This window comes from Taeniopygia guttata, chromosome 37 (genome assembly GCF_048771995.1).
Source record: "Taeniopygia guttata chromosome 37, bTaeGut7.mat, whole genome shotgun sequence".
Lineage (NCBI taxonomy): Eukaryota > Metazoa > Chordata > Aves > Passeriformes > Estrildidae > Taeniopygia > Taeniopygia guttata.
The window spans coordinates 1,543,162-1,566,114 of NC_133062.1; the positions used below are offsets into that span (position 1 = coordinate 1,543,162).

A 22,953-nucleotide genomic window follows, 5' to 3' on the forward strand; every position below is an offset into this window, starting at 1 on the left:
GTGGGGGAGGGGATTTGGGGACACTGTTGGGGACACGGGGGGTGTCACCCGTGTGCGGGGGAGGGGCTGGCAGGGGACAAGGGGGACACGTGGCCTCGGTGCCATCCGTGTCCCCCCATTGTCCCCGTGTGTCACCTGCGGGAGCGTCCCCGGGTCTGCACCATGGCCCCGATGTCCCCAAACCCTCAATGTCCCCAATGCCCCCAAATGTCCCCAATGTCCCCCAGTGTCCCCAAATGTCCCCAAACCCCCGGTGTCCCCAAATGTCCCCAATGTCCCCAAACCCCCGGTGTCCCCAAACCCCCGGTGTCCCCAAATGTCCCAATGTCCCCAATGTCCTCAATGTCCCCAATCCCCGCAATGTCCCCCAATGTCCCCAATGTCTCCAACTTCCCCGATGTCCCCAATGTCCCCGATGTCCCCAATGTCCTCAATATGCCCCCAATGTCCCCAATGTCCCTGACCCCCCCAATGTCCCCAAAACCTCCCTGATGTCCCCAATCTCCCCACCCCTAAATGTCCCCAATGTCCCCAATGTCCCCAACCCCTCCAACGTCCCCAATGTCCCCAATGTCCCCAATGTCCCCATTGATGTCCCCAATGTCCCCAATGTCCCAAATGTCCCCAAATGTCCCCAATGTCGCCAACATCCCCAAACCCCCGGTGTCCCCAATGTCCCCAATGTCCCCAATGTCCCCAATTCCCCAATGTCCCCCCAATCCCCAATGTCCCCAACCCCTCCAACACCCCCAACGTTCCCAGTGTCCCCAAATCCCCAATGTCCCCAATTCCCTAACCCCCCGCTGTCCCCAATGTCCCCATTGATGTCCCCAATGTCCCCAAACCCCTGATGTCCCCAACCCCCCAATGACCGCAATGGTCCCTAAATCCCCCAACGTTCCCAATGTCCCCAATGTCCCCACTGTCCCCACTGTCCCCAATGTCCCCAACGCCGTCCCTGTCCCCGCAGCGATTACATCATTAAGGAGAAGACGGTGCTGCTGCAGAAGAAGGACAGCGAAGGGTTCGGCTTCGTCCTGCGCGGGGCCAAAGGTCAGAGGGGACATTTGGGGACATTAATGGGGACATTGGGGACATTGGGGACATTGGGGACATTGGGGGGATTGGGGACATTGGGGGGATTGGGGACATTGGGGGGATTGGGGACATTGGGGACATGGGGACATTGGGGACATTGGGGGGATTGGGGACATTGGGGACATTGGGGACATTGGGGACATTGGGGACATTGGGGACAGTGGGGATGTTGGGGATATTGGGGACATTTGGGGGGATTGGGGACATTGGGAACGTTGGGGACATTGGGGACAGCGAAGGGTTCGGCTTCGTCCTGCGCGGGGCCAAAGGTCAGAGGGGACATGGGGACATTGGGACATTGGGGACATTGGGGACATGGGGACATTGGGACATTGGGGACATTGGGGACAATGGGGACATTGGGGATGTTGGGGACATGGGGACATTGGGGACATTGGGACATTGGGGACATTGGGGACAATGGGGACATTGGGGATGTTGGGGACAGTGGGGACATTGGGGACATTGGGGACATTGGGACATTGGGGACAATGGGGACATTGGGGACATCGGGGGGATTGAGGACATTTGGGGACATCGGGGACATTGGGGGGATTGGGGGGATTGGGGACATTGGGGGACATTTGGGGACATTTGAGGATATTTGGGGACATTGGGGACACTGGGGACACTGGGGACATTTGGGGACATTGGGGACACTTTGGGGACATTGGGGGGATTTGGGGACATTGGGGACATTGGGGACATTGGGGGGACATTGGGGACATCGGGGACATTGGGGACATTGGGGGGATTTGGGGACATTGGGGACATTGGGGACATTGGGGGGATTTGGGGACATTGGGGACATTTTGGCGATTGGGGGTTGGGGACATTTGGGGACATTTTGGGGACATTGGGGACATTGGGGACAGTGGGGGAGGGGCTGGAGGGTACTGGGGTGGCCCCAGAGGTTCCTTGGGGGGGAATTTTGGGGATTTTGGGGAAAATTTTGGGATTTTTTTGGGATATTTTTGGGGAATTTTGGCTGATTTGAGGGAAATTTTGGGAATTTGGGGGAAATTTTGGGAATTCGGGGGGAATTTGGCAAATTTGGGGTTTTTGGGGGGAATTTTGGGGTTTTTTGGAGGAATTTTGGGGTTTTTTGAAGATTTTGAGGGACGTTTGGGGGATTTTGGGGGAATTTTGAGGAAAAATTTGTGGGTTTTTTGAGATTTTTTGGGAAACTTTGGGGTTTTGGGGGGAATTTGGGGTTTGGGGGGAATTTGGGGATTCGGGGGGAATTTTGGGGTTTTTTGGGTTTTTTTTGATACTATGGGGTTTTTTAGGAAGAATTTTGGGATTTTTGGGAGAATTTTTGGGAAATTTGGGAATGTCGGGGTTTTGGGGTGAGAATTTTGGGAATTTTTTTGGAGATTTTTTGGGGGTTTTTGAGGAGAATTTGGGATTTTTTGAGATTTTTGGGGAGATTTGGGGTTTTTTGGAGAATTTTGGGTTTTTTTGGAGAATTTTGGGGAAATTTCGGGTTTTGGGGAGAGAATTTTGGGATTTTTTGAGGTTTTTGGGGCGGTTTGGGGGGAATTTTGAGGTTTTTGTAGAAGGATTTTGGGATTTTTCGATTTTTTGGGAAATTTGGAGGATTTGGGGGGAATTTTTGGGGAATTTTGGGGTATTTTGGGGATAATTTTGGGGACTTTTGGTGAAAAATTGGCTCCATTTTGAAAGGGATTTTGGAGATTTTTTTGGGCGATTTTTCAGGGGATTTTGGGATTTTTAATCAGAATTTTAGGATTTTTTATTGGAATTTTGGGATTTTTAAATCGGAATTTTGGGATTTTTTTGTGAATTTTGGGATTTTTGTGGCAATTTGGGGATTTTCTAAAGGGATTTTTTGGGGGGAATTGGGATTATTTTCTGCTTTTTTTAACCTGATTTTTTTGGTGATTTTGGGATTTTTTTGGGGGGGATTTTTGGGGATTTTCTTGGGAATTTGGGGATTTTTTTAAAAGGAATTTTTGGGAGGATTTGGGCTTTTTCTCGGGTTTTTGAAACCTATTTTTTCGGATTTTTTTGGGAGTTTGTTGGGGAATTTCGGGATTTTTAATGGGAATTTGGGGGATTTTTGCGGAATTTTGGGATTTCTGGGGAATTTCGGGATTTTTTGGGGAATTTCAGGATTTTTTGGGGGAATTTTGGGATTTTTCTGGGAAGTTGCAGATTTTCCAAAGGGATTTTTTGAGGGGATTTGGGATTGTGATTTTCGGGTTTTTTACCTGATTTTTGGGGATTTTGGGGGGATTTTGGGGATTTCTGAGGAATTTTGGGATTTTTTTGAGGAATTTAGAGATTTTTGTGGGAATTTGGCGATTTTCTAAAGGGATTTTTTTGAGGGGATTTGGGATAGTTTACCTCAGTTGTTTACGTGATTTTTGGGGGATTTTTTGGGAGATTTTTGAGATTTTTTATGGGAATTTGGGGATTTTGAGGAATTTCGGGATTTTTTGGGGGAATTTGGGGATTTTTCTGGGAATTTGGGGATTTTTTTAATGGGATTTTTTTGGGGGGAATTTGGGTTTTTTCTCGATTTTTTGACCTTATTTTTTGGGGTTTTTTGGGATTTTTTTGGGGATTTTTTGGGGAATTTCGCGGGGATTTTTGGGGTTTGGTATTTTTGGGGTGAAATCGGTGATTTTTGGGGTTTCTGCCCCTCCCCCCACAGCGCAGACCCCCATCGAGGAGTTCACCCCCAGCCCGGGTTTGGGCGGGTTCGGGGCCCTTTGGAACGGGGATTTTGGGGATTTTTTATGGGAATTTGGGGGAATTTTGGGGTAATTTGGGATTTTTTAGGAATTTTGGGATTTTTTTTGGGAAATTCGGGATTTCTGTGGGAATTTGGGGATTTTTTAAATGGATTTTTTGGGGGATTTTTGATTTTCTTTCTCGATTTTTTTACGTGATTTTTTTTTTATTTTTGGGAAATTTTTTTGAGATTTTTGGGCAAATTTTGGGATTTTTTATGGGAATTTTGGTGATTTTGGGGTAATTTGGGATTTTTGAGGAATTTTGGGATTTTCTGGGGGAAATTCGGGATTTCTGTGGGAATTTGGGAATTTTCTAAGGGTTTCTTTTTGAGAGGATTTGGGATTGTGTTTTTCGGGTTTTTTACCTGATTTTTGGGGATTTTGGGGGGAATTTGGGGATTTTGAGGAATTTTGGGATTTTTTGGGGAATTTTGGGATTTTTCTGGGAATTTATGGATTTTTAAAATTTTTTTTTTGGGTGGGATTTGGGTTTTTTTCTCGATTTTTTGACCTTATTTTTTGAGTTTTTTTGGGGATTTTTTTGGGATTTTTTGGGGAATTTCGCGGGGATTTTTGGGGTTTGGTATTTTTGGGGTGAAATCGGTGATTTTTGGGGTTTCTGCCCCTCCCCCCACAGCGCAGACCCCCATCGAGGAGTTCACCCCCACCCCCGCCTTCCCCGCCCTGCAGTACCTGGAGTCGGTGGACGAAGGGGGCGTGGCCTGGAGGGCGGGACTGCGCATGGGCGACTTCCTGATCGAGGTCAGGCCACGCCCACACCTGGGCACACCTGGGCACACCTGGGCACACCTGGGGGCACCTGGGGCACACCTGGGCACACCTGGGGGTGCATGGGTACACCTATGAACACACCTGGGCACACCTGGGCACGCCTGGGGGCACACCTGGGCACACCTGGGCACACCTGAGGGCACCTAAACGCACCTGGGCACACCTGGGTGTGCATGGGTACACCCTTGAACACACCTGGGCACACCTGGGGCACACCTGGGGGCACCTGGGCACACCTGGGCACACCTGGGCACACCTGGGGCACACACCTGGGGGCACCATTGAACACACCTGGGCACACCTGGGGGCACCTAAACACACCTGGGCACACCTAGGGACATACCTGGGCACACCTGGGCACACCTGGGGGCACCTGGGGACACCTGGGGACACCTGGGGCACCTGGGCACAGCTGGGCACACCTGGGCACAGCTGGGCACACCTGGGGGCACACCTGGGCACACCTGAGCTCACCTGGGCACACCTGGGCACACCTGGGCACATTTGGGGGCACCTGGGGGCACCTGGGGGCAGCTGGGCACACCTGGGGCACACCTGAACATACCTGGGCACACCTGGGCACACCTGGGGGCACACCTGGGCACACCTGAACATACCTGAACACACCTGAGCACACCTGGGTGCATCTGGGGACACCTGGGGGCATCCCTGAACACACCTGGGCACACCTGGGCACACCTGGGCACACCCTTGAATACACCTGGGCACACCTGGGCACACCTGGGGACACCTGGGGCACACCTGGGGCACACCTGGGTGCACATGGGTATACCTGGACACACCTGGGGACACCTGAGGGCACCTAAACACACCTGGGCCGTGTCACACCTGTGTGACGTCACGCCTGGGCTGTGTCACACCTGGGCTGTGTCACACATGTGTGATGTCACACACCTGTCACAAACCTGTCCCACACCTGTCTCACCTGCGCAGGTGAACGGTCAGAACGTGGTGAAGGTGGGCCACCGGCAGGTGGTGAACAGGGACCTGGGCTGTGTCACACACCTGTCACACCTGTGACACACCTGTGTGATGTCACACCTGAGCTGTGTCACACCTGGGCTGTGTCACACCTGTGTGATGTCATACCTGGGCTGTGTCACACCTGTCCCACACCTGTGTGATGTCACACCTGTGTGATGTCACACCTGGGCTGTGTCACACACCTGTCACACACCTGTCACACACCTGTCCCACCCCTGTGACACACCTGTGTGATGTCACCTGGGCAGGTGAACGGGCAGAACGTGGTGAAGGTGGGGCACCGGCAGGTGGTGAACAGGGACCTGAGCCGTGTCACACACCTGTCACACACCTGTCCCACACCTGTGTGATGTCACACACCTGTCACACACCTGTCACACCTGTGTGATGTCACACACCTGTCCCACACCTGTGACACACCTGTGTGATGTCACCTGCACAGGTGAACGGTCAGAACGTGGTGAAGGTGGGGCACCGGCAGGTGGTGAACAGGGACCTGGGCTGTGTCACACCTGTGTGATGTCACACACCTGTCACACACCTGGGCTGTGTCACACCTGTCACACACCTGTGTGATGTCACACACCTGTCCCACACCTGTCACACACCTGTGCGATGTCACAGCTGTGTGATGTCACACCTGTGTGATGTCACACTTCGGCTGTGTCACACCTGTGTGATGTCACACGCTGTCACACCTGTCCCACACCTGTGTGATGTCACACAGTGTCACACACCTGTGTGATGTCACACACCTGTATGATGTCACACCTGTCACACCTGTGTGATGTCTCACCTGTCTCACCTGCGCAGGTGAACGGGCAGAACGTGGTGAAGGTGGGGCACCGGCAGGTGGTGGACAGGGACCTGGGCTGTGTCACACACCTGTGTGATGTCACACAGTGTCACACCTGTCATACCTGTGTGATGTCACACAGTGTCACACACCTGTCACACCTGTGACACACCTGTGTGATGTCACACCTGGGCTGTGTCACACCTGTGTGATGTCCCACACCTGTGTGATGTCACCTGCGCAGATGAACGGTCAGAACGTGGTGAAGGTGGGGCACCGGCAGGTGGTGAACAGGGACCTGTGTGATGTCACACACCTGTCACACACCTGTGTGATGTCCCACCTGTCTCACCTGTTACCTGCGCAGGTGAACGGGCAGAACGTGGTGAAGGTGGGGCACCGGCAGGTGGTGAACATGATCCGGCAGGGCGGGAACAGCCTCGTGCTGAAGGTGGTGATGGTGACGCGGCACCCGGAGCCCCCCGAGGCACCGCGGCGGAGAGGTGAGCGCACCTGGGGACAGGTACACCTGGGGGGCTCAGGTACACCTGGGGGGGGTCTCAGGTACACCTGGGGGGGCACCTGGGGGGCACCCGGAGCCCCCTGAGGCGCCGCGGCGGAGAGGTGAGCGCACCTGGGGGGGACAGGTACACCTGGGGGGCACCTGAGAGCACCTGGGGGGGGGGGACAGGTACACCTGGGGGGCACCTGGAGGACAGGTACACCTGAATTGTGGGCGGGGCCTCAATAGATTTTAATTTGTGGGCGGGGTCTCATTTGAGTTGTGGGCGGGGTTTCAGTTTATTTGAATTTTGGGCAGCGTCCCATTGAATTGTGGGCGGGGTCTCGTTTAATTTGAATTGTGGGCGGGGTCTACAGTGATTTAAATTGGGGGCGGGGCCTCGGTGCATTTGAATTGTGGGCGGCGCCTCAGTTTATTTAATTTGTGGGCGGGGTCTCGAGTAATTGTGGGCGTGGCCTAGGTGTATTTGACTTGTGGGCGGGGTCTCATTAATTGGAATTGTGGGCGGAGCCTCAGTTTATTTGAATTTTGGGTGGGGTCCCATTGAATTGTGGGCGGGGCCTCATATTATTTGAATTGTGGGCGGGGTCTCCTTTGATTTAAATCGTGGGCGGGGTCTCGGTTAATTTGAATTGTGGGCGGGGGTCTCAGTTAATTTAAATTATGGGCGTGGTCTCTGTTAATTTGCATTGTGGGCGGGGCCAGGGGGTTGTGGGCGGTGCTTTGGTGAAATGTGGGCGGGGTCTCAGTTTATTTAAATCGTGGGCGGAGTCTCAGTTAATTTGAATATTGGGCGTTGTCTCGGTTAATTTGAATTGTGGGCGGGGTCTCATTTAAATTTAATTATGGGCGGGGTCTCGGTTGATTTAAATATTGGGCGGGGTCTCTATGACTTGTGGGCGCGGCCTGTGGCGGTGTGGGCGTGGTCTGTTGCGGTGTGGGCGTGGCCTGACGAGGCCCCGCCCCCAGCGGCCCCGCCCCCGCCGCGCCGCCTCCCGGCCCCGCCCATCTCGCTGCGCTCCAAGTCCATGACCTCGGAGCTGGAGGAGATGGGTGAGAGGGACCGATTGGGGGAAATTCGGGGGGTTTTGGGCAATTTGGGGGGTTTGGGGGGGTTTGGGGAATTTTAGGGGGATTTAGGGGGAATTTTAGGGGGTTTGGGGGATTTTATGGGGGATTTTGGGGGGGATTTTTAGGGGGTTTTGGCCGAATTTTGAGGGGATTTTCGGCGGTATTGGGGAATTTTAGAGGGGATTTTGGGGGGAATTCGGGGGGATTTGGGCAATTTGGGGGGTTTGGGGGATTTTGGGGTGTTTGGGGGATTTTGGGGGGTATTGGGGAATTTTAGGGGGGATTTTGGGGGATTTTGGGGGGTATTGGGGAATTTTAGGGAGGGTTTTTGGGGGATTTTTGGGGGGATTTTTTGGGGGGTTTGGCCGAATTTTGAGGGGATTTTGGGTGGTATTGGGGAATTCTAGGGGGGATTTTGGGGGGATTTTGGGAGAATTTTGGGGGGGTTGGGGAATTTTAGGGGGGATTTTTTGGGGGAATTTGGGAAATTTTGGGGGGTTTGGGGGATTTTAGGGGGAGTTTTGGGGGATTTTTGGGGGCATTTTTAGGGGGTTTTGGCCTAATTTTGAGGGGATTTTTTGGGGTATTGGGGAATTTTAGGGGGGATTTTGAGGGGATTTTGGGGGGTTTGGGGAATTTTAGGAGGGATTTTGGCGACATTTGGGAAATTTTGGGGGGTTTGGGGAATTTTAGGGGGGATTTAGGGGGGATTTTTGGGGGGATTTTTTGGGGGGTTTGGCCGAATTTTGAGGGGATTTTGGGTGGTATTGGGGAATTTTAGGGGGGATTTTGGGGGATTTGGGGGGAATTTTAGGGGGATTTTGGGGAATTTTAGGGGGAATTTTTGGGGGAATTTTGGGGGGTTTGGAGACTTGTAGGGGGGATTTTCGGGAATTTTGGGGGGATTTTGGGGTATTGGGGAATTTTAGAGGGGATTTTGGGGGAATTTTGGGGAGTTTGGAGAATTGTAGGGGGATTTTGGGGGAATTTGGGGAATTTTAAGGGTAATTTTGGGGAAATTTATGGGGAATTTTGGGGGATTTGGGGGGATTTTATGGGACGTTTGGGGGAGATATGGGGGGATTTTTGGGGGGATTTAGGGGATTTTTGGGGGGATTTGGGGGATTTTTTGGGGGATTTGGGGGATTTTTGGGGGGAATTCAGGGGGGTTGGAGGATTGGGGGAATTTTGGGGGGTTTGGGGGGATTTTGGGTAATTTTGGGGGGACTTTAGGGGAATTTTGGGGGGGGTTGGAGATTTTTGGGGGGATTTGGGGATTTTTGGGGGGGTTGGGGGATTTGATGGGAGATTTTTGGGGGCATTTTGTGGAGTTTTGGGGATTTTGGGGGGATTTTGAGGGATTTGGGGGAATTTTGGGTTTTTGGGGGGATTTTGGGGCGATTTGGGGGAATTTTGGTGATTTGGGGGGAATTCGGGGAATTTTGGGGGATTTTGGGGAATTTTGGGGGCCTGGGAGGGATTTTTGGGGACTTTTGGGAGATTTTTGGGATCTCTGGGTTGGGGGTGTGAAACTTTGCTGACCTTTGACCTTTGACCTTTGACCTTTGACCTCCGGCCCCACAGTGGAGAAGGGTGAGTGGGGGGGGGGCTCCGGACCCCCCCCGGGATTTTGGGAACCCCAAAAAAAACAACTTTGGGACCCCCCAAAATCCCCCAAAATTCCCCAAATCCTCCCCAACCCTAAAAATTCTTCTAAATCCCCCAAATTTCCCTCAAAAGTCACAAATTTTCTGCAAAATTCTCCCAAATTTCCCAAAATCTCCCCAAAATTCCCAAATTCCCCAAAATTTTTCCCAATTTCCCTCCAAATGTTTAAAATATTCCCAAAATTCTCCCAAATTTCCCCAGAAGTTCCCAAATTTTTCCCGAATTTCCTGAAAAATTCCCCCAATTTCCCCACATTTCCCCAAAATTTCCCCAATTTTCCCCACATTTCCCCACATTTCTCCAAAATTTCCCCTAAATTTCCCCAAAACTACCCCAAATTTCGCAAAATTTCCCAAAATATCTCCAGAAGTTCCCAAAATTCCCCCAGATTTCCCCAAAATTTCCCAAATGTCCTCAAATTTCCCCACAATTTCCCAAAATTCCCTAAAATTTCTCCTTAATTCCCTTAAAATTCCCCCAAAATTCTCCTCAAATCCCCCAAATTTCCCTCCAAGTTTTTTTCAATATTCCCAAATTTCCCCAGAATTTCCCCAAAATCCCCAAAATTCCCAAAATTTCCCCCCAAATTCCGCCCCTCCCCCCCTAACTCCTGTCGTGTCTCCCCAGTCTCCCCCTGGAAGAAACGGAGCGGTGAGTGACGCCCCTTGCACACCCATTGCACACTCACTCATTGCACACCCACAGAGCATTCCAGAGCCTTGCACACCCATCAAACAGCCCTTGCACACTTGTGAAAGGGCTTGTATGGGCCTTGCACACTCATTGCACACTCATTGCACACCCACAAGACGTTTCAGAGCCTTTCACACTCATCAAACACCCATTGCACACCCCTTGCACACTGCTGAAAGGGGTTGTACGGGCCTTGCACACTCATTCCACACTCATTGCACACTCATTGCACACCCATGGGAAATTCCAGGGCCTTGCACACCCATCAAACAGCCCTTGCACACTTGTGGAAGGGGTTGTAAAGGCATTGCACACTCATTGCACACCCCCAGAACTGCCTGAAGCCTTGCACACTCATCAAGCACCCCTTGCACACTCAGTGCACTCTCATTGCACACTCATGGAACCTTCCAGAGCCTTGCACACTCATTAAACAGCATTTTAAGGCCTTGCACACTCATCCAAACCCTGTTAAAGGCCTTGCACGCTCACCCAAATCCCCGTGCAAGGATTTTCACACTCACTGCAGATCCCTTAGAAGGCTTTGTGCAGGCCTTGCACACTCATGGAACCTTCTGGAGCCTTGCACACTCATCAGACACTCTATGAAGGCCTTGCACGCTCCTTGCACACTCATCAAACACCCTGTGAGGGGTTCATTCACCCCTTGCACACTCATTGCACGGCCACAGAACCTTTGCACGCTCACCCAGACCCTGTTAGAGGCCTTGGACGGTCATTGCACACTCATTGCACACTCATTGCACACTCATTGCACACTCACGCACCCTCCCCAGGGCCTTGCACACTCATTCAGCTCCCCGTGCAAGGCTTTGCACGCTCATCACAAATCCTTCAAAGGTTTTGTACGGGCCTTGCACACTCATTGCACACTCATTGCACACTCACAGAACCTTCCCCAGCCTTGCACGCTCGGCAAATCCCTGTGCGAGGATTTGCACGCTCATCCCGACCCCTGTGTGAGGATTTGCACACGTGGCAAATCCCCGTGCAAAGATTTGCACGCTCACGGTTTGCACACCCAGCCCTTTGCACACTCATCCTCCCCCCCAGCATCCAAAACCCCCAAAAATCCCCCCAAAAAATCCCCAAAAAATCCCCCAAAAACCTCCCCGAGACCCCTCAAGATTTCCCCAAAATTCCCAAATTTTCCCAAAGTTCCCCCAAATCCCCCCAAAATTCCCAAATCCCCCCAAAATCTCTCTGAGACCCCCCCCCCCAAAATTCCCAAATTCCTCCAAAATCCCCCCAAAATCCCTTCAGGACCCCCCAAAAATCCCCCCAAAACCTCCCCGAGACCCTCCAAATCCCCCCCCAAATTCCCCCAGAATTCCCAAATTTTCCCAAAATTCCCCCAAATTCCCCCAAATCGCCCCAAAATTCACCCAAATCCCCCCAAAATTCACCCAAATCCCCCCAAAATTCCTAAATCCCTCCCAAAATCCCCCCAGAATTCCCAAATTTTCCCAAAGTTCCCCCAAATCCCCCCCAAAATCTCTCTGAGACCCCCCCAAAATTTCCAAATTCCTCCAAAATCCCCCCCAAATCCCCCCAGTACTCCCCAAAATCCCTCTGGGACCCCCCAAAATCCCCAAATCTTCCCAAAATCCCCCCAAAATCCCTTCGGGACCCCCAAAAACCTCCCCAATACTCCCCAAAATCCCTCTGGGACCCCCTAAAATCCCCCCAAGACCCCCCCAAAATCTCCCCAGGACCCCCCAAATTCCCCTGGGACCTCCCAGAATCCTCCCAAGGCCCTTCAAATCCTTCCGTGACCCCCCAAAAACTCCCCAAAATCCCCCCAGGACCCCCCAAATCTTTATAGGACCCCCCCCAAATCCCTCTGGGACCCCTCAAATGCTCCCTGGGATCCACCAGAATCCCCCCAAGACTCCCCAAAAACCCTCTGGGACCCCCCAAATATTTGTGGGACTCCTTAAAATCCCTCTGGGATTCCCCCAAAATCCCCCCAGGACCCCCCAAATCTTTGTGGGACCCCCGAAAAACTCCCCAAAATCTGCCTGGGACCTCCCAAAATCCCCCCAAGAGCCCTCCAGATCTTTGTGGGACCCCCCAAAAACTCCCCAAAATCCCCCTGGGACCCCCCCAAAATCCCTCTGGAACCCCCCAAATCTTTATGGGACCCCCCCAAACCCCCCCGGGATCCCCCAAAATTCCCCCAGGACCCCCCAAATCTTTATGGGACCCCCCCAAAATCCCTCTGGGACCCCCCAAAACTCTCCCAAGACCCTTCAAATCCTTCCGTGACCCCCCAAAAACTCCCCAAAATGCCACTGGGACCCCCCAAATCCCCCCAGGATTTCCCCAAACCTTTATGGGACCCCCCAAAATCCCTCCAGGACCCCCTCAAATCTTTGTGGGACCCCCCAAAATCTCCTCAGGATTTCTCAAAATCCCTCTGGGACCCCCCCAAAATTCCCAAATCTCCCCAAAAATCCCTCTGGGACCCCCCAAATCCCCCCAGGACCCCCCAAACCCCTCTGACCTCTCCCCCCCCCCAGATTTTGACCCCTCCTCGAGCACCGAGAAGAAGAGAACCGTCTATCAGATGGCGCTCAGTGAGTGGGGGGGTTTGGGGGGTTTTGGGGGGGTTTGGGGGGTCCCGGGGGGGATTTTGGGGGTCCCGGGGGGGTTTGGGGGGTCCCAGGGGGATTTTGGGGTGTCCTCAGTGGATTTTGGGGGTCCCGGGGGGGGATCCTGAAAGGATTTTGGAGGGTTTTGAGGTGATTTTAGGAGGCCCTGGGGGGTTTTGAGGAGCCCTGGGGGGGATTTTGGGGTGTCGGGAGGCTATTTTGGGGGTCTCTGGGGGGGTCCTGAAAGGATTTTGGGCGATTTTGGGGTGTCCCAGGGGGGATTTGGGGGCTGCCGGGGGGGTGTTTGGGGGGTCCGATGGGAATTTTTGGGGTCCCGGGGCGATTTTGGGGGGTCCTGATGGGATTTTGGGGGGTCCCAGGGGGGTTTTGGGGGGTCCCAGGGAGGTTTTGGGGGGTCCCTGGGGGGATTTTGGGGGGTCCCGGGGGGGTTTTAAAGAGTCCTGAGAGGTTTTCGGGGGGGTCCTGAGGGTATGTTGGGGGTCCCAGGTGGGGTTTGGGGTGTGCTGGTGGGATTTTGGGGGTCCCGAGGGGATTTTGGGCGGTCCCGAGGGGATTTTGGGCGGTCCCGGGGGGGGATTTGGGGGGTCCCGGGGAGATTTTGGGGGGTCCTGAAGGGATTTTGGGGTGTGCTGAGGGGATTTTGGGGGGTCCTGAGGGGATTTTGGGGGTCCCAAGGTGATTTTGGGGGGTCCCGGGGGGTTTTGGGGAGTCCCAGGGGGGATTTTGGGGGTCCCGGGGAGGTTTGGGGGAGTCCTGAGGGGATTTTGGGGGTCCTGGGGGGGTCCTGAAAGGATTTTGGGCGATTTTGGGGGTTCCCAGGGGGGTTTGAGGGGTCCCAGGGGGGTTTTGGGGGGTCCTGGGGGGAATCCTGAAAGGATTTTGGGGGATTTTGAGGGGATTTTAGGGGGTCCCAGGTAGGGTTTGGGGGGTCCTGAGGGGATTTTGGGGGTTCCCAGGGGGATTTTGGGGGTCCCAGGTGGGGTTTTGGGGGGTCCCAGGGGGGGTTTGGGGGCTCCTGAGGGGATTTGGGGGGTCCCAGGTGGGGTTTTGGGGGGTCCTGGGGAGGTCCTGAAAGGATTTTGGGGGATTTTGGGGGGTCCCTGGGGAGGTTTGGGGGGTCCTGATGGGATTTTGGGGGTCCCTGGTGGGGTTTTGGGGGGTCCTGGGGGGGTCCTGAAAGGATTTTGGGGGATTTTGGGGCATCCTTGGTCACTTTGGGGGGGATTTTGGGGGGTCCCGGGGAGGGGTCCTGGATGGATTTTGGGGGGGTCCTGAGGGGATTTGGGGGGAATTTTTTTGGATTTTTGGGGGGTTTTGGGGGGATTTTTTTGGGGTTTTTTCTTGGGAATTTTTGGGGTGATTTTGGGGGTGATTTTTGGGGTGATTTCGGGGGGTTTTTGGGGTCGGGACCCCTCCCCAAATTCCCCTCCCCCCCAGACAAGCTGGACGGGATTTGGGGTCAGGGGGTTCCTGGGGAGGTTTTTGGGTGAATTTTTTGGGATTTTTTGGGGGATTTTTTTGGGGGATTTTATGGGAATTTTGGGGTGATTTTTGGGGTGATTTCGGGGGTTTGTGGGGTCGGGACCCCTCCCCAAATTTACCTCCCCCCCAGACAAGCTGGATGAGATTTTTGGGTGGGGGAGGATTTTGGGTGAATTTTTAGGGAATTTTTTTTGGTTTTGGGGGGAATTTTTGGGAATTTTTTGGGGTGATTTTTGGGCTGATTTTTGGGGTGATTTCGGGTGGTTTTGGGGTCAAGACCCCTCCCCAATTCCCCTCCCCCCCAGACAAGCTGGACACGATTTGGGGTCAGGGGGTTCCTGGGGAGGTTTTGGGGGAATTTTTTGGGATTTTTTTTTTTGGTTTTTTTGGGGTTTTTTGGGGATTTTTGGGGTGATTTTTGGGGTGATTTCGGGAGTTTTTGGGGTCGGGACCCCTCCCCAATTCCCCCCTCCCCCCAGACAAGCTGGACGCGATTTGGGGTCAGGGGGTTCCTGGGGAGGTTTTGGGGTGAATTTATTGGGATTTTTTGGGGGATTTTTTTGGGGGTTTTTTGGGGTTTTTCTGGGGTGATTTTTGGGGTAATTTCGGGGGGTTTTGGGATCAAGACCCCTCCCCAAATTCCCCTCTTTCCCCCCCAGACAAGCTGGACGAGATCCTGGCGGCCGCCCAGCAGAGCATCAGTGCGGGGGAGGGGCCGGGGGTCGGAGCCCCCCCGGGCCGGGCCGGGCGGCCCAAAGGATTCTTCAGCCCCGAGGTCAGTTTGGGGCGAATTCCGCAGAATTTGGGAAATTTGGGGAAATTGGGGAATTTGGGGACATTTTGGGGGAAATTTGGGGAAAATTGGGGGAATTTTGGGGGAATTTGGGAAAAATTTGGGTGGGAAATTCAGGGAAATTTGGGAAAAATTTGGGGCAATTTGGGGAAAATTTGGGGAAAAATTAGGGAAAATTTGGGGAAAATTCGGGCAGAATCTGGGGAATATTGGGGAAAATTTGGGTGAAATTTGGGGAAAATCTGAGGGAAAATTGGGGCAATTTTGGTGAAATTTGGGGAGAATTTAAAGGAAATTTGGGGGAAATTGAGGTAAAATTTGAGGAAATTCGGGCAGAATTCAGGGAAAATTTAGGGAAAATTTGGGTGACATTTGGGGGAAATTTGGGGGAAATTTGAGCAGAATTTGAGGAATATTGGGGAAAATTTGGGTGAAATTTGGGGAAAATCTGAGGGAAATTTGGGGGAAATTGAGGTGAAATTTGAGGAAATTCAGGCAGAATTTGGAGAAAATTTGGGGAAAATTTGGGTGAAAATTTGGGAAAATGTGGGGGAAATTTGGGGGAATTTTGGTGAAATTTGGGTGGATTCAGGTGGAATTTGGGGAGAATTTAAAGGAAATTTGAGGTGAAATTTGAGGAAATTTGGGCAGAATTTGGGGAAATTTTGGAGGAACTTTGGGGGAAATTTGGGCTGAATTTGGGGAATATTGGGGAAAATTTGGGGGAAATTTGGGGGAAATGTGGGTGAAAACTGGGGAAAATTTGGGTGAAAATTGGGAAAATTTGAGTGAAATTTTGGGAAAATGTGGGGGAAAATTGGGTGAATTTTGGGGAAAATTTGGGGGAAATTGGGCCCCAATTTTTTGGGGTTTCTCTGTTGTTTTTTTTCATTTTTCCGTTTCCCGGCTGAATTTTGGGGTCCCCCCCCCCTTTTCCCCTCTCAGGGTCCCTTCGAGCGGCCGCTGCTGCCCCCGGGACCCCCCCACGGGCTGATGCTGCGCCAGAAATCCATCGGTGGGTGGAAAAAACCCAAAAATAATGAAAATTAACCCAAAAAATACTGAAAATTACCCCAAAAAAATCCTGAAAAAATTCCCAAAAAATCCTGGGAAAAACCCCAAAAATACTGAAAATTACCCCAAAAAAATACTGAAAATTACCCCAAAAAAATCCTGAAAAACTTCCCGAAAAATCCTGGAAAAAAAAAACCCCAAAAAAATGCTGGAAAAAAATCCAAAAAATCCTGAAAAAAAAACTCAAAATCCTGAAAAATTCCGAAAAAAAAACCTGAGAAACTCCCAAAAAATCCTGGAAAGATACCCCAAAAAATCCTGAAAAAAAAACCCAAAAAATGCTGGAAAAAAACCAAAAAATCCTGGAAAAAACCCCCAAAAAATCCTAGAAAAAAACACCAAAAAATCCTCGGAAAAAAACCAAAAAAAATCCTGGGAAAAAACCCCAAAAATACTGAAAAAAACCAGCAAAAATTCCTGAAAAACTCCCCAAAAAATCCTGAAAAAAACATCAAAAAATCCTGGGAAAAAAACCCAAAAAATCCTGAAAAAAACCCCAAAAATCCTGGAAAAAAACCCAAAAAAATCCTGGAAAAAAACCACCAAAAAATCCAGAAAAAAACCCAAAAAATCCTGAAAAATTCCCCAAAACTTCTGAAAAAAAGCCAAAAAATCCTGAATAATTCCCCCCAAAAAATCTGAAAAATTCCCCAGAAATACTCTGAAAAATCTCCAAAAATTATGAAAAATCCCAAAAAAATCCTGAAAAAACCCCCAAAAATCCTGAAAAAAATCCCAAAACTTTGTTTGGGTTTTTTGATGTTGTTTTGGAGGTTTTTCGAGCGGTTTTGGGGCTTTTTTCTTCTTTTGGGGTTTTTTTGTTTTGGTTTTTGGGGTTTTTTTGGAGATTTTGGGACATTTTTGGTTTTGTTGTTTTGGTGGATTTGGTTCGGTTGGTTTTGGATTTTTGGGGTTTTTTAGGCAAATTTGGGGCTTTTTGGTTGGTTTTTTTTTTGTTCTTTTGGGGTTTTGTTGGGGTTTTGTTTGGGGTTTTTTTGGGTTTTTTTGGGATTTCTTTCTTTGTTTGGTTTTTCTTTTCTTTCTTTGGTTTTGGTTTGGATTTTTGGGGAGTTTTCTGCGCTTTTTTCTGGTTTTTTTCCTTTTCCCCGTTGATTTCCGGGCAGATTTTAACCCTTTCCGTGCCGAACCCATTGCCCCTTTGAAATCCAGAATTAATCAATCATTCCTTTTTCCTTTTTCCATAAATAATTTTAATTTTTTTTCATCACTAATTTTTATCTTTTTTCCATAACTAACTTTAATTTTTTTTTCTGTAACTAATTTTTTTTTCCATCATTAATTTTAATTTTTTTCCATAACTAATTTTTTTCCCATAACTAATTTTAATTTCCATATTTTTTCCCATAATTTATTTTAATTTTTTCCATAACTGATTTTAATTTTTTCCCCATAACTAATTTTAATTTCCATATTTATTTCCCCATAACTAATTGAATTTCTACATTTATTTCCCATAACTAACTTTAATTTTCATATTTTTTCCCATAACTAACTTTAATTTTTTCATAACTAATTTTAATTCTTTCCCATAACTAATTTAATTTTTATATTTATTTCCATGACTAATTTTACTTTTTATATTTATTTCCTATACCTAATTTTAATTTTCTATTTTTTTCCATAACTAATTTTAATTTTTTCCATAACTAATTTTAATTTTTATATTTATTTCCCATAACTAATTTTAATTTTTAGATTTTTTCATAAATTATTTTAATTTTTCCCCATAACAAATTTTAATGTTTATATTTTTTCCCATAACTAATTTAAATATTTATATTTTTTCCCATAACTGATTTTAATTTTTACATTTATTTCCCATAACTACTTTTGATTTTTTTCCATAACAAACTTTAATTTTTCCCCATAACTAATTGAATTTTCATATTTTTTCCCATACCTAATTAATTTTAATTTTTCCCCATAACTAATTTTAATGTCTATATTTATTTCCCATAACTAATTTGAATTTTTCCCCATAACTAACGTTAATGTCTATATTCATTCCCCACAACTAATTTTGATGTCTATATTTATTTCCCATAACTAATTTTAATGTTAAAATTTATTTCCCATAAGTAATTTTTGTATTTTCCCCCATAACTAATTTTAATGTTTATATTTTTTCCACACCTAATTTTAATTTTTTCCCATAACTGATTTTAATTTTTCCCATAACTAATTTTAATTTTTATATATTTTTTCCCATAACTCATTTTAATTTTTCCCCATAACCAATTTTAGTTTTTATATTTATTTCCATAACTAATTTTAATTTTTTCCCATAACTAATTTTAATTTTTATATTTTTTCCATAACTAATTTTAATTTCCCCCTGACTAACTTTAATGTCTATATTCATTCCCCACACCCGATTTTAATTAATTAATCCCCATAACTAACTTTCCCCTAACTAATGTTAATGTCTATATTCATTCCCCATAACTAATTTTAATGTTTATATTTATTTCCCATAACTAATTTTAATTTTTCCCAATAAATAATTTTCATTTTTCCCATAACAAACTTTAATTTTTTCCCATAACTAATTTGAATTTTTTCCCATAACTAATTTTAATGTCTATATTTATTTCCCATAACTGATTTTAAATTTTTTCCATAACTAATTTTAATGTTTATATTTATTTCCCATAGCCGATTTTAATTTCCCCCTGACTAATTTGAATGTTTATATTTATTCCCCATAACTGATTTTAATTCTTTCCCATAACTAATTTAAATTTTTTTCCATAACTAAATTTTTCCCCATAACTAATATTTTTCCGCATAACTAATTTTTATTTTAATTTTTTCCCATAACTAACTTTAATGTTTATATTTATTTCCCATAACTAATTTTAATTTTTTCCCATAACTAATTTTAATGTTTATATTTTTTCCATAACTAATTTTAATTTTTTCCCCATAACTAATTTAAATTTTTTTTTCCCCATAACTAATTTTATATTTTTCCCCATAACTAATTTTAATGTTTATATTGTTCCCATAACTAACTTTAATTTTTTTTCCATAACTAATTTTAATTTTTTCCCATAACTAATTTTAATGTTTATATTTTTCCCCATAACTAATTTAAATATTTATATTTCTCCATAACTAATTTTAATTTTCATATTTTTTCCATAACTAACTGTAATTTTTTTTCCATAACTAATTTTAATTTTTATATTTTTTCCATACCTCATTTTAATTTTTTCCCATAACTAATTTTAATTTTCCCCATAACTAACTTTAATTTTAATTTTTTTTCCATAACTAATTTTAATGTTTATATTTATTTCCCATAAATAATTTTGATTTTTATATTTATTTCCCATAACTAATCTTAATGTTTATATTTTTTTCCATAACTAATTTTAATTTTTTCCCATAACTAATTTTAATTTTCATATTTATTTCCCATAACTAATTTTAATGTTTATATTTATTTCCCATAACTAATTTGAATTTTCCCCCATAACTAACTTTAATTTTCATATTTTTTTCATAACAAACTTTAATTTTTTTTCCCATAACTAATTTTAATTTTTTAACTTTAATGTTTATATTTATTTCCCATAACTAATTTTAATTTTTATATATTTTTTCCTATAACCGATTTTAATTACCCCTCGCTAATTAACCCTTTGTTTCCCTCTCTGCGCAGGCGCGGCGGACGCGGCCCCGCCCCCCCATCAGCCGCAGTCGCAGCGCCCCCTGCTGGCGCCGCCCGGGAGCCGCTTCCTGCGGAGCCTCTCGGTGCCGGGCCCGGAGGAGATCCCCCCTCCCCCCACCACCTCCCCCCCCGAGCCCCCCTACAGCACCCCGGGGGGGGGGGGCGGGGCGGGGACCCCCCCCTGGCGCCTCTACAACCTCGGGGGGGGTGGGGGAGGGGCGGGGGGCGGTGGTGGGGGAGGGGCGCTGCTGCTGGGGGGTCCCCCCAAGGCGCTGCGGAGGAAGGGGCCGCTGGTGAAGCAGCCCAAGGTGGAGGGGGAGGGGGGTGGGGGAGGGGCGGAGAAGAGCTCTATCGCGATACCCACGATAGTGGTCAAGGCCCCCTCCACCTCCAGCTCCGGCCGCAGCAGCCGCGGCAGCAGCGTGGAGGCCGAGGGGGGAGGGGCGGGGGGGGGCGGCGCCCCCGAAGGGGGAGGGGGAGGAGGGGGTGGGGGAGGGGCTGGAGGAGGGGGTGGGGGAGGGTCTTCTGGGGGCGCCCCTCCCCCCCCCGATTTCACCTCGCAGTTCGGGGCGGCGCTGGTGGGGGCGGGGCGGAGGGAGTGGGGGGCGGGGCGGCGCTCGGCGCTCTTCCTCAGCACCGAGGAGGAGGAGGAGGGGGGGGAGGGGCGCTGGGGGGTGGGGGAGGGGCTGGGGGAGGGTTGGGCCCCCCCTCCCCCCGCCTGCGCCACTCCAAAAGCATCGACGAGGCGATGTTCGCGGCGGGGGGGGGAGGGGCAGGGGGAGGGGGTGGGGGAGGGGAGGCGTTCCCCGCCCCCACCCGCGGCTACCGAGGGGCGAGGGGGGGTGGGCAAGGTGGGGGGAGGGGCAGCGCCTTCAGCAGCGTGGGGGGAGGGGCGGGAGGGGCGGCCCCTCCCCCCCCGCTGCACGCGGGGGCGGTTCCGGTCCATCCCAGTTTGGGGGGGGTCCATCCCAGTTTGGGGGGGGCCCATCCCAGTTTGGGGGGGGCCCATCCCAGTATGAGCCCGGTGCATCCCAGTCTGAGCCCCACGCGCGCCCCTCCCCCCCCCGGCGGCTGCCGCGTCCTCCCCCCCGCCGCCCCCTCCCCCTTCCCCCTGGGGGGGCTCCACGGGGGTCTCCCCCACCCCCTCCACGCCCCTCCCCCCGCCGGCACCGCCCCCTCCCCCCTCCACCCCAGCCTGGGGGGGATGGGCTCCCCTTTACCCGTGGGGGGAGGGGTCCGCTCCCTCCCCCTTTTGGGGGGGGTCTCCCCCACCCTCCACCTCTCCGGCCCCCCCACCTTACCCAAAACGCCCCCTCCCCAAAAACTGCCCCCCACCCCCACCAGCCCCTCCCGCCGCCCCCTCCCCCAACCCTGGGCCGCCCCTCCCCCCCCCGAGAGCCGCGTCCGCTTCTCCTCGGACCCCCCCGGGGCGGGGGTCGCGGGGGGGGGGGGTGGTGGGGGAGGGGCGGGCGGGGGTCTCCTGTCCCTTCCCCCCCCCGCCCCTTCGGTGGACGCGGACGAGGAGCTGCTGCTGGCCGAGCCCCTCCCCCCCCCGCTGGAATTCGCCAACAGCTTCGAGCCCCCTCCCCCCCCGCCGCCCCTCCCCCACCCGCGGGAGGCCGCCCCTCCCCCACCCGCGGGCCCGGGGGACTCGGCCGCCTCCAGCCTGACCTCGTACGACAGCGAGGTGGCCACGCTGACCCAGGGCGGGCCGGGGGGCGCCCCCCAGGACCCCCGGCGGGCCGGGGGGGTGGGGGTGGGGGTGGGGGTGGGGGTGGGGGTGGGCGGGGGTCCCGAGGGCGCGGAGGCGGTGACGGACTCGGGCATCGAGGAGGTGGACAGCCGCAGCAGCAGCGACCACCCCCCCGAGGGCGCCGAGGGACCCCCGGGCCCGGCGGGGGGAGGGGAGGGCGGGGGGAGGGGTCGGCTGGGGCAGAGGGGGAGGGCGGAGTGGGAGGAGCCAAATCTGGGCACGCCCCTCCCCCCCCTGCCCCTCCCCCCGCACCCCGCAGCGCCCCCCAGAGGGGGGATGGGCGCAGCGTGGAGCCGCGCGGCGGCGGAGGGCGGAGCCGGAGCGCGGCACAGGTGAGGGGGAGGGGCGCACCTGGGGGGCACCTGGGGGGTGGGGGAGGGGTGGGTGGTGCACCTGGGGGGTGGGGGAGGGGTAACCGGCACACCTGGGAGGGGGGAGGGGTAACCGGCACACCTGGGGGGTGGGGGAGGGGTAACTGGCACACCTGGGGTACATGGCACCCATCACACCTGGGACATCTATCACACCTGGGGCACCTGTGACACCCATCACACCTGTGACACCTGGGGAACATGGCACCCATCACACCTGGGGTACCTGGGGAACATGGCACCCATCACACCTGGGGCACCTGAGGGGTGTGGCACCCATCACACCTGGGGATGTGACACCCATCACACCTGGGACACCCATCACACCTGGGGAACATGGCACCCATCACACCTGGGGCACCCATCACACCTGGGGCACCCATCACACCTGAGGGGCGTGGCATCCATCACACCTGGAGCATCTGTCATACCTGGGGCACCTGGGGGATGTGGCACCCATCACACCTGTGTCACCCATCACACCTGGGACACCCATCACACCTGGGCACCCATCACACCTGGAGCATCCATCACACCCGTGACACCCGTCACACCTGGACACCCATCACACCTGGGACACCCATTGCATGGATGGGGTGGTCACACCTGTGGCACACCTGGCACCTGCTGCATGGCTGGGGGCCATCGCACCTGTGGCACGTGTGATACACCTGGCACACCTGTGGCACACCTGTGGTACACCTTTGGCACCTGTGGCACACCTGGCACCTGCTGCATG

At 50.9% G+C, this 22,953-nt stretch overlaps 1 protein-coding gene across 1 annotated transcript in view; it reads left to right on the top strand.

Moving 5' to 3' along the window:
* SHANK1 (SH3 and multiple ankyrin repeat domains 1) overlaps positions 1–22,953 on the top strand; it is a 74,432-nt gene that overhangs the window by 49,381 nt on the left and 2,098 nt on the right. The window contains exons 16-25 of the mRNA XM_072921452.1: positions 971–1,053; positions 4,498–4,622; positions 6,821–6,956; positions 7,946–8,029; positions 10,343–10,366; positions 12,952–13,008; positions 15,186–15,309; positions 16,243–16,334; positions 20,082–20,576; positions 20,609–22,175. Coding sequence (XP_072777553.1) covers positions 971–1,053; positions 4,498–4,622; positions 6,821–6,956; positions 7,946–8,029; positions 10,343–10,366; positions 12,952–13,008; positions 15,186–15,309; positions 16,243–16,334; positions 20,082–20,576; positions 20,609–22,175 — 2,787 coding nt within the window. The remainder of the gene's footprint in view (positions 1–970; positions 1,054–4,497; positions 4,623–6,820; positions 6,957–7,945; positions 8,030–10,342; positions 10,367–12,951; positions 13,009–15,185; positions 15,310–16,242; positions 16,335–20,081; positions 20,577–20,608; positions 22,176–22,953) is intronic.